A 14,950-nucleotide genomic window follows, 5' to 3' on the forward strand; every position below is an offset into this window, starting at 1 on the left:
CATAACCGCGGATCCTCTTATTAATCAAGGACCTATCTATCTCTGTCTTAAAGACACTCGGTGATTTGGCCTCCACAGCCTTCTGCGGCAAAGAGTTCCACAGACCTATCACCCTCTGGCATCAGAAGATAGGAGAACTGCGAGTATGAGAAAAATGATTGTATCCACCACCTGTAATATGCTGTTGTGCTGTTAAAATGTCTGGATATATAAGCCATGAAGTTAAACTCCTGATAGTAAGAAGTGTGAAATCCAGCTTGCAAGTTAGACCAATGATTCTCAGAGTGCAGACCTGAAATTTATAATAATGTGCTACAAAATGATAACGAGAAATCAATGTCCCCTCATATTTATTTCCATTGTGTGTGGCCTATTCATTTGAATGCACGGTGTCATTAATTTGTTTTGCATGACCATTTTAAAGGGGACAACTAATAAGTGGTCTGAGAGATACGTTTTGGGTTGCTGCGTACCCGCATGCTCACACAGCTTACAGGGAACATAGCAAGCCATATTGTCAAAGTTTCTATCAAGAGGATCACAACAACAAACCCCAATGTACATCATGGAGTTCACCTGACCCACAACTTTTAATAGATTTTGGTTATGGGGCCCACTTTACAGGTGTGATGCAACAGAGATCTAAAGTATTTTTAAAACAAAACAATGTTTATTCTATGAATTCAGTTAACACTTAATAAACACACAGTTAACATCTTATCAACTACAAACACTGATACTTTCCCAAATACAATATTCTATAGGTAACCCTTAGTAAATTTCCCAACAACATCCAAAAGCCCAAAACACTTTTTAACAAAGACAGCAGGTTTGCATTCTCTACAGAAACAGGTATTATTTTGAAATCATCAAGTGATCTGGAGACATTCTATAGATTGCAGAGAGAGAGAGAGATCAATACACATCTGCTTGGTTTACATGCAGCTCTCCAACTGAAAGCGAAACTAAACACAGAGCCAAAACCAGCTTTCAGCACAAAACAAAAGTAAAAAGCAGAGCAGAGCCCAGCTCCACCCATACACTGACATCACTGCAGCTATTTGATAAACACCCATTTCTTAAAGGTACATCCATCTGACATTATAGTGTTCTTAAAATCTTACAAAGTGCTTCACAGAAGTGAAGCAGGTGGCAAGCAGTGAAAAGAGTAAGGCAGTGACTGAAGGCATGGTTAAATAGATACATTTGTGGAAGCTTTTGAGGAAGGACAAAGTTGCAGCAAAGTAGCAGGGCATAGGGTGGAATGAGGTATAAATAGAATCAACATGCAAAGTGAAAAGCACAGAATGCCACACAGTTACAGAGAAGGGCAGATTTGTAAATTAAGCTATGGATTTGGCATTTCATGCTTTGAAGTTTCAGGGCTAATTCAAGTTCCCTAAGTCAGGACAATACAAGTGCATGGCTAAGTTTGCGTTAGTATTTCAGGTACTCTTTTGGATGAGTGGTGCTTTATATAGAGTGGAGCTTTGGATGTTGGTGATGAGATGAGAGTTGAGATTGTATGTGATGGAAAGTATAGAAAGATTTCAGTGATATTGCTGAGGGAGATGAGGGCAGAAGAGGACAAAGCTGCAAAAGCAGAAAAGGAAATGCATGTGATTGCTTGGATATGGGGATTGAAACTTACACAAGATAAAAAGGTCTTGCACTGTTAGCCTTGATCTCAGCAAACAGGGGAAAGAGATGGAACAAAGGGCCAGGATGCTAATTTGTAGTAGATGAATGAGGATAACTTCAATTTTGTTGATGAGTTGGAGGAAGCCAGACATCTAAAAATTGATATTAGTAAAACAAAGGAGAGATTCTTTTACTTAAACTGCACTCATCAATTGCATTCCATATTGTTATAACCTGCCTAGATCCTATTGACTGGGGACAATTGGTTACTCCATGCTCTTTGAGGAATATGAGGTCCACCAATGAGAAAGTGGGGGGGGGGGGCAATCATTAGCAGAACAGTTCTACAAATAGAGTTGGCCTGTGTGGTACCGGCTAGAGAGACCAGTAGTGAACAACTAGTACTGTGTACATATTGTTGTAAATGAAGTTACTTTCTGTTTCACTCTACAAACTCATGACCCTCACAAAACATATGCAGTACGATGTAACAACTTTTTTTATAATAGTGCTCATTTCTTCTGTGAGCATTCTAATGATATTATCATTTACAATTCACTTATACATGCAGTTCCATGGGATGAATAATAGAAAACCCACTCACTTTGCTAAAATAACACACAATTGTACTCAATATAAATGCCAGGTTATTTAAAGCTTGCTAGAATGGTTTTAATGGAAAATAAAACATACATTGCAAAAACTGTTTAACTGATGCACACTATCAAGGCAGTAATTCGTGCCCTTAGCAGTGTTCTTTAATGTGTCTGAAATTTTGGCTCAAAACTACTTTATGTCTAGATATAAAGGAAAACTTGGATAGAATATTTAAACAAAAAATTATGCTAATCCCTATATTACAATGTGAATTATTTCTCAGTCTACCTTTGACAATTCTTACATTATTTTATTGCTTTAGGTTTGTAATATACATTAAATGATATTGAACAATTTTGTAAAAACACGTGGGGTAATTATTACAATATCCTCACTCATCCATGGACATTCAATTATTGAGTGAAAATAAATAATGGGCCATATCTTCTAGTCTCCAGATTTTGGACATATGACTGAGATGTGTGTTGGGATGCTGTGGACGTCTCAACATGTGGGCCGATGTGGGAATTGCCCGAGAAGTTTCAACTTCCAATGCACAATTCCTCTGCTCTCCAGGATCGCCTGACCCGACGACCTAACTACCCACTCAATAACCTACCCATTTACCCTCCTCACACACCAATCACTAGTCACTTAGCCACCTAACCTACCCACCTCCTACCCAATTACCCACCTATACACTCACCCATTCACCAACATTTATTCACTGACATGTATTCACTAACTTTCACATTGGACATTTAAATTTACCATATGTCAGCTAGTTCCATTAAAAAAAACTGGTGTCTTGTCTTTCCCCAAAATCTACTACAATCTGATAGAGTTCTGAGGGATACTGCGCTCCACATTTCTGGGACAGCCAGATTCGGAAAACCCCAGTAGAAATGCAAAGAAGCATCTGGTTAAGCAAATTTCCAGACGCAATAGCAATTTGAATAAGATTGCCACGCCTTGGAATAGCCAGGCTATTATCAACTACTCAGTAAATATGTACTGTCCATACGTGTAATAGGTAAGAACTTTGCAAATGGTTACAAGTACCATGATATTACTTTCGCGGAGAACGAATATGAACTATGACTGAACAACTTCTCAGCGTCTAACCCATCAAGTCCCTTCAGAATCTTGCGAGATAATCTCTCATGCTTCTAATTGCTAAAGAATACAAACCTAAATTATTCATCACAGGATACCCCTCTCTTCCCAGTATGCAATCCAGTAAACCTTTGCTATACTGTCAAAAAGGTAAATGTGTCCTTCCTCAGAAATGATGACCAATACTGTGAAGAGTAGTCCTGGTGTGGTCTCACCAAAGCCCTGTACAATTTTAGCACAATGTCCTTATTCTTGTACTCTAGTCCAGTGCTCTTCAAAGTCGGGGGCGTGACCCGCGGGTGAGTCGCGGGCGGGTGTCGGGAAGGTCGCGGAGCCGTCCTTCGCCGCGCTCCCGATCGCGCGAATCAGCCGCAGCAGCCGGCTTTTAATAATGCCGGCTGCAAACGGCCTTCAAAATGGCCGCGAATAGATTTTTAAAAATTGGCCGCATTGCGCATGCGCGCTTGATCATCGGTCCTCATGTGCAAAACTATGCGCACGCGCGCCGATGATCGGGCACGCATGCACAGTGCGGCCGTTTTTTTTTTAAACGGTCGCAGCTTTTTGTTTTACAAGTTTGAAGAACAGTGCTCTAGTCCCCTTACACATGCAATGCACCTTCCTAATTTTTCCTGTACCTGCATGCTGAATTTCTGTGTTCATTGAATGAGCACATTCAACTCTCCATTCTGCACCATTCTTAATATCAAAGTGAATAACCTCACAATTCCTCATATTATACCCCATCTGCCACCCTGTTGCCACTCACTTAACATGCCTACAGATCTTTGCACCCTCCTTGTGCTCCCCTCACAGCTTACATTCCCAACTTGTTTAGCATTGTCAGCAAACTTTGATGCATTACTATCTGTCTCTGTATCTAAGTCATTGATCAGATTGGAAGTAGATCAAGCTCCCTGCGATACTCCATTAGGTACAGCCTGCCAATTTGAATCATGCTGTTTATTTCTATCTCTGCTTCCTCTCTGTTAACTAATCCTCTATCCATGCTAATATATGACCCCAGCCCAAGGAAACTCGTATTGCATGTTAACATTTGTGTAGCACCTTATCAAATACATTTTCTAAATCTAAGTAAACTACATCTACAGGTATCCACTTTACCTACTCTACTAGCTATATTGTTAAAAAATAGCTCTGTCAAACACAATTTCTCCTTTGTAGAATGATGTTGGCTCCATTTGGCAATACCATGGTTTTCTAAATGCATTGTTAAAACTTACCCAATAATGGATTCCAGTATTTTCCTGATGACTGTGTCAGACTAATTGGCCTCTAGTCCCTTGTTTTCTCTCCACCTCCTTTCTTGAATAGCAATGTTACACCTCCTATACCAGGAATACCTGACCGTGAAGTGCCGCCCATACTCTCTTCCATGTGAGTTTACTTCAGCCATAATCACAGAGGTCGACATCCCACCCCAGGCAGAAGTGAAGAAAGCACAGGACGAACTGTACACAGTTATAAACAACAACGAAACAGAAGACCCGGAAGCCTTATTCATCGTGGCCGGGGACTTCAACAAGGCCAACCTCAAGAGTGTACTGCTAAAATTCCACCAGCACATCTCCTGTCCCACCAGGGGTGACAAAACTCTTGACCACTGCTACTCAAAAATCAAGGGTGCCTACCGTTCCATTCCCAACCGCACTTTGGAAGGCCTGAATAGGGTGGAATTCCAGGATTTTCATCCATTGTCGCTGGGTCAAAATCTTGGAATTCCCTTCCTAACAGGATTGCGGGCATACACACACCTCAGGGACTGCAACGTTCAAGATGCAACTCATCAGCACCTTCTGATGGGTAACTAGGGATGGGCAATAGATACTACCCTAGCCAGTGACACCCACATCCAGTAAATTAATTTAAAAATCACAGCCTTCACTACCTTCATAAAAAGTGTTTTGATCTGGCAAGCAGTAAGGACTGTACAAACCAAATCCCAAAAGGAAACTTCGCAAGCTATCACAACACTTTTTTTACCTGTATTTTTACCACAAAAGTATATCTGTACTGAAGTCAGGAGCCACAAGTTCCAGTAACACTTTTGTAAATTTTAAATATTGAATTAAAACATTTATTAACAAAAGAAAATAAAACTTAAAGATTACATTTCATTTACACTAGTTAAAATTAACCTTACAGAAAATTCTCCACAAAAGATTTCCTATTTAGAACGATGGAATTCATAGAGTTCAGAAGTAGGCCCTTCAGCCCATCGTGTCTGCACCGGCCCTCTGAAAGAGCACCCACTGAGGCACACTCTTTGCCCCATCCCTGAAACCCCACCTAAATTCCACATCTCAGGTCACTGAGGGGAAACTTAGCATGGCCAATCCACTCAACCTGCACATCTTTGGACTGTTGGAGGAAACCGGAGCACCCAGAGGAAACCCATGCAGACACGGGGAAAAAGTGCAAACTCCACACAGTCACCCAAGGTGGGAATTTAACCTGGTGCTGTGAGGCAGCAGTGCTAACCACTGTGCCGACCAACTTGGTTGGACTCACAAATGAACGCCCCTTCAGGCAACAATCCCTTTAAATATTTAAGATATAAAAATTCCAGTAATGTTACCACAAGGCAAATCAATTGTTGCTGTAAGTGTCATATGTCTCAGGGTATCTCTCTTGCACTACTACTCATAGAACATTACAGCGCAGTACAGGCCCTTCGGCCCTCGATGTTGCGCCGACCTGTGAAACCACTCTAAAGCCCATCTACACTATTCCCTTATCGTCCTATGTCTATCCAATGACCATTTGAATGCCCTTAGTGTTGGCGAGTCCACTACTGTTGCAGGCAGGGCATTCCACGCCCTTACTACTCTCTGAGTAAAGAACCTACCTCTGACATCTGTCCTATATCTATCTTCCCTCAATTTAAAGCTATGTCCCCTCGTGCTAGACATCACCATCCGAGGAAAATGGCTCTCACTGTCCACCCTATCCAATCCTCTGATCATCTTGTATGCCTCAAATAAGTCACCTCTTAACCTTCTTCTCTCTAATGAAAACAGCCTCAAGTCCCTCAGCCTTTCCTCATAAGATCTTCCCTCCATACCAGGCAACATTCTGGTAAATCTCCTCTGCACCCTTTCCAATGCTTCCACATCCTTCCTGTAATGCGGCAACCAGAATTGCACGCAATACTCCAAATGCGGCCGCACCAGAGTTTTGTACAGCTGCAACATGACCTCATGGCTCCGAAACTCAATCCCTCTACCAATAAAAGCTAACACACCGTACACCTTCTTAACAACCCTCTCAACCTGGGTGGCAACTTTCAGGGATCTATGTACATGGACACCGAGATCTCTCTGCTCATCCACACTGCCAAGAATCTTACCATTAGCCCAGTACTCAGTCTTCCTGTTAATCCTTCCAAAATGAATCACCTCACACTCTGCTGTGGAAATTCAAAAGCTTTAAAACAAAATTCTACTTCGTGAAAACAATCAGGCACTTTTCTGTGTGGCTGGAAGCCGCCTCACTTTGCTTTGTCACAGTTGTCCTAACACACTCCAGGAAATCCTACATGGCCACTTCCAAAACAGCTCTCATATCTCTCTTTAAATATTTTTCTCTTTCATAATTTCACACTAACCTTAGTCTTCTTAGAATTTTACCTTTCCTAGAATATAACATCTTTTTATGTTCTCCGTATGGCCACCATTTTTGATCTTCCACACAATCACATTTGGAACAATATGCCTGCTCACTTTCCAGGTGGATTTCCAGTCATATTCTCCAGAGGACTATTCAAAGTCTGAGTGCATCGCTTAAATGGAGGCTGCACTCACTACTGCCAGATTGGTTAATGGTTGCTGGAAAGACAGGATTCTTACTAACAAGTTGGAAAGCTAAGCCCAGGTTCTCTGGTGCTTCCAGGATGTTCTGTTGTTAGAAATGGGGACATGGAAAGACATTCTGCTTCCCAGCTATTCTGCCTGAAGGTAGCAGAGGCTTGCAGAGCCTGGACTGAATGTAGGAAATGCTGAAATGACCTGACAAGAGCGGCGAAGTAAGTAGTCCATTTCTTTCTCCATTCATCCCTGAACAAATACCTTTCATTCATTACATTCATCACTGCAAATTCACAAGGGGCAGACCTGGAATATATCTAATATTCATTAGAATCATCAACTCCAAGTAAAGACAGTGAGATGGTTCCTTGTAGCTTGAAATGTGATTAACTTATGATAACTAAATTAACATAGATAAATGCTGCAACCTAAAATCTTTAGTGATATCTCAACAAGAATCCAAAATAAGCTTTTGAAGCAGAAGAAGTAAGCTGTCAGGAGAAATGAGACACATGCTGCAAGTGATTGTCAATTGATGTGAAGGGATATTCCTCTAATAGGCAAACTCTGAAAATGTCCCAGAAAAAAACACTCACTCACCATTACAGTCAAACTGTGCTGAGCCTGTGCTTCATGATCCAACTTTTCAGCGATGCTCAACTTGCCCGTACCGTGGTCAAGTTGAAATTTGCGGATGCTTATGGGATCTATACTGCTGTAGATGGAGTAGGTCAACTTGCTTTTCTCATCCCTGTCAGTAGCTTTAATGTGCAGAATTTCTGTATCTATGTTCGCATCCTCAGAAATGGTAACATCATAGCTCGGCTGGGAGAACACAGGACCATTATCGTTGTTGTCGAGTATTCTGATAAATACCTGTAACCAAAACAGGATACAATTTAGCTCAATTTTTATAACAATGGCCACGATTTAGTGGTCACGAGAGCCGTGGGCGCGAATCCTGTCATGGCCACTAAATCTCTTGAGAACGGGATTTGCGCCAGCCAGATTTCAGTTCAGGATCTTTGCCGCTCGAATCCCCTACTGTCAATGACGCAATCAGGTTTACGCCCAGGAAGAGCGCGAGCTGATTAACATAAACTAGCACACATTAGAATCTCAGTAGCGGGCTTCACGAAACTACTTCCAACCTCAATGTATCTTCCCACCCAGAGGGCGTGATGTCACGCTGGGTTGAATCACTAATGGTTTTCTAAAACGAAGACCAGTTGTGGTGACCATGCCGGGGATGTACAGGTAAGTATAGCATATGGATGGTAAGGGAGATGCCCTCATAGTGCCCTGGCACTGCCCTGACAAGGGGGGGGGCGGCTCTCCTTGTGTGTGGTGGGGGCTAGAGTGCGCCAATGCTTGTAAGGGGGTAGGGGGTTGCCCTGATGCCTGTGGGGGTGTCTTCACTGTCCATGGGTGCGGGGCGCGATGGTCGAGTTTATTTTTGGCGTAGATCAGGGCACCCTTTAAAGATGGCACTCCGATCTCTGTGGAGCTAGCCTTGTTGTTTCTATCTATGCTACAAACCGCACACCCAGGTTCTCTGTGCAGAGTTCCAGAGAATCTGGAGAGAAAACTCAGTTGTGCAGCTGGAGAGCTACGCATTGTTTTTCGGTCTGAATCTGACACTGACAAATAGGATAAGTTATTCATTTCCTGTACCATGGATTTAAATCATTACCCATTTTTCTGCGGTAAAGATGTGAAAAATTTCTGTATTTAATACTTAAGGCAGAACCTCTTTGGTACTGGGAGGCAGGCTGGAAGGTGGCACCAGGAGCAGCTTTGGAAATGGGGGCTTTGCGTCAGTGTCCCCCACATTCTCACCTCCATATTGCCAGAGGTAGGTTATCAATGGCAGCGGCTACCTGGTTGGTAGAGGTAGGTTACCAATTTGAATATTTCAGTGCCTACTTGTGGGAAGAATGGGGATGACACTGATTGGTTACCAAGCTAAGGGAAAAGTCCATTATGTGTCAGAATGTGGTTTGCAATTGCTGGTCTGTGACCCACGGGGACTCCTCTCCTTTGCCATTGCACTGAAGTGCATTCTGTCACAGGGTCACAGCTACAACCACAGGTCATCCTTTGGCTACAAAAATTTTAAAAACTTTACACATCTCCTGAGGGTGCCTCCATTTTGAGTCGCCCTTGCTTTTTCATACTTGTCGCAGCAGAGCCACCTCGCCTGATGGAGTTGCCCCAGCAGGACACCATTGCAGGCCCTCGCATTGGGCCTGCCAGATGACTAATCAACTCACTGTCCTTAATTGCATGGCGCTTATGGAAGATTCTCTGGTAAGATCACGCAGGAGTGTGACCAGCCATCACCTGCATGGTGGGGACCTGTTTTTGGTTCCAATCTCAGAAAATGTTTAACGCTGGTGAGATCCACCCATTGGATTTTCAAGAATGATCAAGGATAAATGACACATTAAAAGAAAAATCACAGTTAAAAACTTAAAGTTGGATTGATTAAATTGCGTCACTAAGTCAATGGATTCTGACACTTCAATCATCTGTTAAATCACAGGTCTACTGACTAATCCTGATCCAAACCAAAGTACATTGTAGGATTTGCAATCAATTGATTGTTTTCTTTGAATTAGAACAACATGAAGTGTTGAGCGTTTATCAGAATAGGTGCTATTTTCCTACAGCACTATGGGTAGAGTTAAAATGGCTGTCAAATTGAGAGATGAGATATTGAAGCCACAAATTCTATTGCGATGACCAGTCTCTCCAAAGTAACATTGCCTTGGCCAGAGTGCCACCAAAGGTCAGCTGTATTATTAACCTCGATAAAGAGATGTATCTAAGTTGTATGACAATACAAAGCTAGATGAGAATGGAAGCTGCGGAGAGGGCACAAAGAGATAGTAAAAAGATATAGGGACATTTACTGGATTAGCGCACCAGAAATGTACACTGGATATAACTCGTATTCATAGGCAACAGTGTATGACACAAATTAATTCAACTATTCAGATGAAACTAGATCAAACTAAGTAGTTCAGGGACATGGATAGTTCTGCTGCACATCCTTATATCTGTTCAAAACCTATTACGTAATGCCCTTCCCTGTGCTGTATTGCCTTTAGTCTATTTGCATTCAGTGCACAAAACCCTTGAAGCAACTTTTCTTTATACTTCCGTAGGTTTCCTATTTCCCACAGCTGAGACAAGCTCCTGTGGACAGTCTTGTCCAACACGTTAGCCACATGAGCTCAACTGTAAATTCAGATGTGGCTAATTGTATTTCCTCTTAGATGATAAAGATGAGTAGTATTCATAGGTACACAGTGTATTCTTTGATCTCTTGTACTTTGTTAATAAGAAATTGCAAGACATGGGCGGCACGTGACACAGTGGTTAGCACTGCTGCCTTATAGTGTCAGGGACCCGGGTTCAATTCCCGCCTTGGGTCACTGTCTGTGTGGAGTCTGCACGTTCTCCCCATGTCTGCGCGGGTTTCCTCCAGGTGCTCCGGTTTGTAGCCACATGGGTTGGCCACTTCCCGACTTAAAATGGAGATCCGCAAAGAATGCAGGGAAATTCAGTCAAGCCAGGAAAAACTAGCAGGTGCAAAGTTTCCTGTGTATTAGAACTTGCAGAAACCCAGACAGCACTGAAACCAACAGTCACCTGCATATTAATGAGCAATCCCCAGGAACAATTGAACCATTTAAGGTGAATAAGGCCAAGCCAGACTCCTCGGCGCCAGCAGGAGCCAAGACAAAGGAAAGCCAACAGACACTTAGGGACCGCCCAGCGATCAGGAACAGCTCCTGTATTGGAGAAATTGATCCAAGTGATCGGAGCCTAGTCCAATCACTTGGAACCAGATACGGGGTCCGCCCCGAACGGCGTGAAGCCCCTGGGGACTATAAAGTAGAGTCCCCAAGTTCAATTTGTCCTTCTTGGCAGGGTCACTCAGCAGCTCGAAACAACCCTTGACAGTGACCTGCCTAGCTGCCGCATCAACCAAGTAAGTCTCCAGTCAACACATGCTACGAGATAGGCGCTCCTAGCTACCAGTCTATACCAGCTTTGAATCCTGCAGACTCAGAATCGAACAAAAGGCCATCTGTTCCCCTGACCTGGTGGGCCAGTTCTGAAGCTAAGTCTAGGCCTTTTAGTGTTAGAGATAGTCTTGTAAGTAGAGTTCTATGCATGAGTAATGATTGACTGTGTATAATAAATGTGTTTTGATTTGAATCTTACTAGTTGGTGTATTGAGTTATTGATCAGCACTTGAACTTGAACCTCGTGATGGTATCATAAAGATACCTGGCGACTCTAGAGCAAAGGTTATAGAAACAGAGAAAATTAAGTAAAGGCACAACGATCAACGAATTAAGAGCCAACCAAAGTTAGCAACATTTACTGGCGACTCTGCCGGGACCCGATTTAGAAGTGGCCTAACCACTCCGGGAGAACCCAAAATTTGAATTGAGAGTCCAATTCACATGTGCTCAGGCAGTTCTGATCAATCCTCATAATTCGGAAGCGTGTTAATGCATGCGTAACTAACAGGGCTATAAGGTAAAACTGATAGATTTCTGTTGCGAAAAACTGTCGGGAGTTTGTATTCCGGAAAGTAGCGAACGCTGTACCCGTGTTTACAGCAGCGCCTTAGTACCCCTCGTTCCAAATTTTAAGAGAGGGCATTCAGAAAGGAAAATGCAATGAAGGCAATGGAACGCCTTATGAACCCCCAGGAATTCGAGGTTGCAGTGACCAGCAGCAGAGTGGGACAGTGTTCCGTTTGGGAAGAAGAGATCAGAAAATATCTCAAAGGGAAAGGATGGCCCCTTTGGAGTGAATTCTGTGATAATGAGGAAACAAGTCCCGGGAGTATAGGACATACTTGGTGGGAGATCCTGAGCGAAATCCATAAGAGCTTGGGAATAGCTCGCAAGCCGATGGCAATCGTGTCCTGTCTGGCACAATTGCGAGGCACAGAGGAGGTTGTTCAGAAGCTCCGCAAAGAGATAGAAGAGAGACATCGAATTAGAGAGAATATAGATTTGAGAAGGAAGTTGGCAGCAAAGGACGGAGAGGTGGATGATGCCAATTGGGCACATCAGTCTTGTCTCGCGCATCTGAACAGCTACCAAATCCAATACGATAAGGCCTATCAGGACAGGCAACGTGCAGTCCTAGTAAGAGAAGAGACAGAGAAACAGGTAGAGGCATTGCAAAGGCAGTGCAGCGATCTAAAAGCAGCATTAAGAGCACTCCATGTTGCCACCACGGAGCACAGACAAAGCTCAGTGGATCATGCGAATGCAGGAAGCAGATTGCTGAACTGCAGTCTTTGCTTTCAGTGCAAAATGGGTTTCAAAGCACCTTTGGATCCCAATTAGATGAAGAAGACGGCCCTGATTGGCAAGAACTAAACAAAACCGCGCATAGATATGTACAGGGAACATGTGCGCAAGGAAAGCCCCAAAGGAGAAAAGCACCCCAACCCCCCACAGAGCAGATAGATCAGGCACCCATGAATCCAGTAACCACCCACCGCACAGTCACATCGGAAGGAGACGTGGAATTCCTTTACACCACCCTCTTAACCGTGACCCAATTACGGGACGCGTGCGAAAAGATCACACCGTTCCTCCCCACCTCAGACCCCCACCACTTCTTTGCTAGAGTAAAGCAGCAGGCGACCATGTACAGCCTGGATGAGCGTGAGCCAGTGAAGCTCACAGTTTTAAGCTTAGACCCTTCGGTTGCAGCAGCCCTTCCAGACCCGCAGAATGTAGGAGGAGGCACCCTTGCAGAGATGCACACGGCGATCCAAGACGCGATCGGTTATAACAGAGGTGACCCAGTAGAAGGTCCGAATAAGTGCAGACAGAAAACAGAACATCCCACAGCGTTTGCTGGGCGCCTGTGGATCCATTTTACAGCCGTTTTCGGAAACTTAGAACGCGCCCATTTGTCCCCAGACAACATGGCCAAATGGACCCGCACCCTTATCGCCCATGCCACGGAGGCAGGACATAAAGCTTGTACCAATTATGACCCGTCGGAAGAAGCGCACAACGAAAAATGGGTTTTAAAAAGGTTGTCCCGCTCTGGGAGCAATCTGTCCACAACAAACCCGTGATTAGGAAACCGGAAGAACAGCAGGCAGAGGTAGATATCCAAGCAGTGAAAGCGCACCAGAACCCCGCATGGGTGAACAAAGGCAGGAACAGCCCCCCACAGAAACCACAGGAGTGGTTCAACTGTGGACAATTCGGTTACTTTGCACGAGAGTGCAATGCCCCACGAAAGCCACAGAGAGCCCAGCAGGCAGGCACTCTGAATGGAAACAGGACAAAGCCCATACATAGTGTAGGCACCCGTTCAGACCAGACAGACATGAATGGAACTAACTGACGGTGCTCGGGCTTCCCCAGTTGGGTCTGCGACACCCTTTTGTGATAGGTCCGGCCGACCAGTCGTTGCAGCAAGGACATGGGGACAGCCCATCGAATTTCTCTGGCACACAGGAGGGTCCCGCACCACAATTAATTCCTCCACCATGTTCCAAAAGGACATGTGGCCCACTACAGCCACAATCACCCTCAGCGGCTTCACAAGCCACTCACAACAGGGACACATCACAGCCCCTGTACCCATTCAAATTGTCAACATGACAACAAAACACCCGATAGTTTTGGTCGATCTGGACCACACAGCAGAACACATTTTGGGCATCGATTTCATGAACTCCCACAACCTTTCATTTGACCCAGTAAATCAATGTGTCTGGAAAATGACAAAGTCAGCAAGAGCCCCCGCAACGCTCACAGTAGGTGAGTATGCTAATAGGATTAGCGCAGTCGGCGATTTTTGGTTTGACCCGACCACGATTAGTGCAGACAAACAGGTTAGGGCAATTCTCCTCCAGGAGAACAGGACCCGCAGTTGCAAGTCATAAACATGACTGCGGCAGGATGGTTGGTTCTGTTCAAATAACAGGACCTGACCCTAGACCCCAGAAGCAATATGGATTTCCCCAAGAGGCAGAAGGAGAAATCTTAAAGGTTATCGATAGCTTATGAGAACAAGGCGTACTTAGATCAGTAGCCTCAACTAATAATGCCCCGATTTGGCCAGTGAGAAAGCCCGATGGATCATGGTGACTGACCATCGATTACCGGGAACTCAACAAAGTCGCCCCCACGGTAGTCACAAGTCCCAAGACCATGCTCAAACAGGGACCCAACTCACGATATTTTACGTTTTTGGACATCAGTAACTGGTCCATTCCATTGGCAAAGGCGTGCCAGTACAAATTTGCCTTCATTTTCAAAGGTCAGCAGTACACATGGACATGCCTTCCACAAGGATTCCACAACTCCCCCTCCATTTTCCACCGACAGCTGGCTACTGGTTTATCAAAATTTTCTCGCCCCGGATTTCTGGTCCAGTATGTAGACGACCTAGTTCTGCAGTCAGACACCAAGGCAGAGCACATCGAGCTTCTGGCCGAACTCCTGGAACTCCTACAGCAAATTGGATGTAAAGTGAACCCCAAGAAAGCCCAAATTTTGGAAAGCAAAGTGGTATATTTGGGAACCATTATCATGCATGGTAAATGCGAGATTGAGCATAAAGGAATTGACTCGATTGTCAAATTGCCCCTTTCCCAGAATGTTTCCGCTCTCCAGTCGTTTTTAGGACTGGTTGGCTACTGCCGAAACCATATTGACGGTTTCGCCACCAAAGCAGCACCACTCTCGGAACTCCTAAAGAAAGGA

General features: G+C 44.1%; 1 protein-coding gene across 8 annotated transcripts in view; it reads right to left on the bottom strand.

Moving 5' to 3' along the window:
- The window catches only part of LOC140391693 (protocadherin Fat 3-like), a 1,133,162-nt gene that overhangs the window by 207,082 nt on the left and 911,130 nt on the right, over positions 1–14,950 (bottom strand). For all 8 annotated transcript variants that reach the window (XM_072476450.1, XM_072476451.1, XM_072476455.1 and 5 more), the window contains one exon: positions 7,782–8,057. In XM_072476450.1, the coding sequence (XP_072332551.1) occupies positions 7,782–8,057 (276 nt within the window). The remainder of the gene's footprint in view (positions 1–7,781; positions 8,058–14,950) is intronic.

Source organism: Scyliorhinus torazame, chromosome 15, assembly GCF_047496885.1.
Source record: "Scyliorhinus torazame isolate Kashiwa2021f chromosome 15, sScyTor2.1, whole genome shotgun sequence".
Taxonomy (NCBI): domain Eukaryota; kingdom Metazoa; phylum Chordata; class Chondrichthyes; order Carcharhiniformes; family Scyliorhinidae; genus Scyliorhinus; species Scyliorhinus torazame.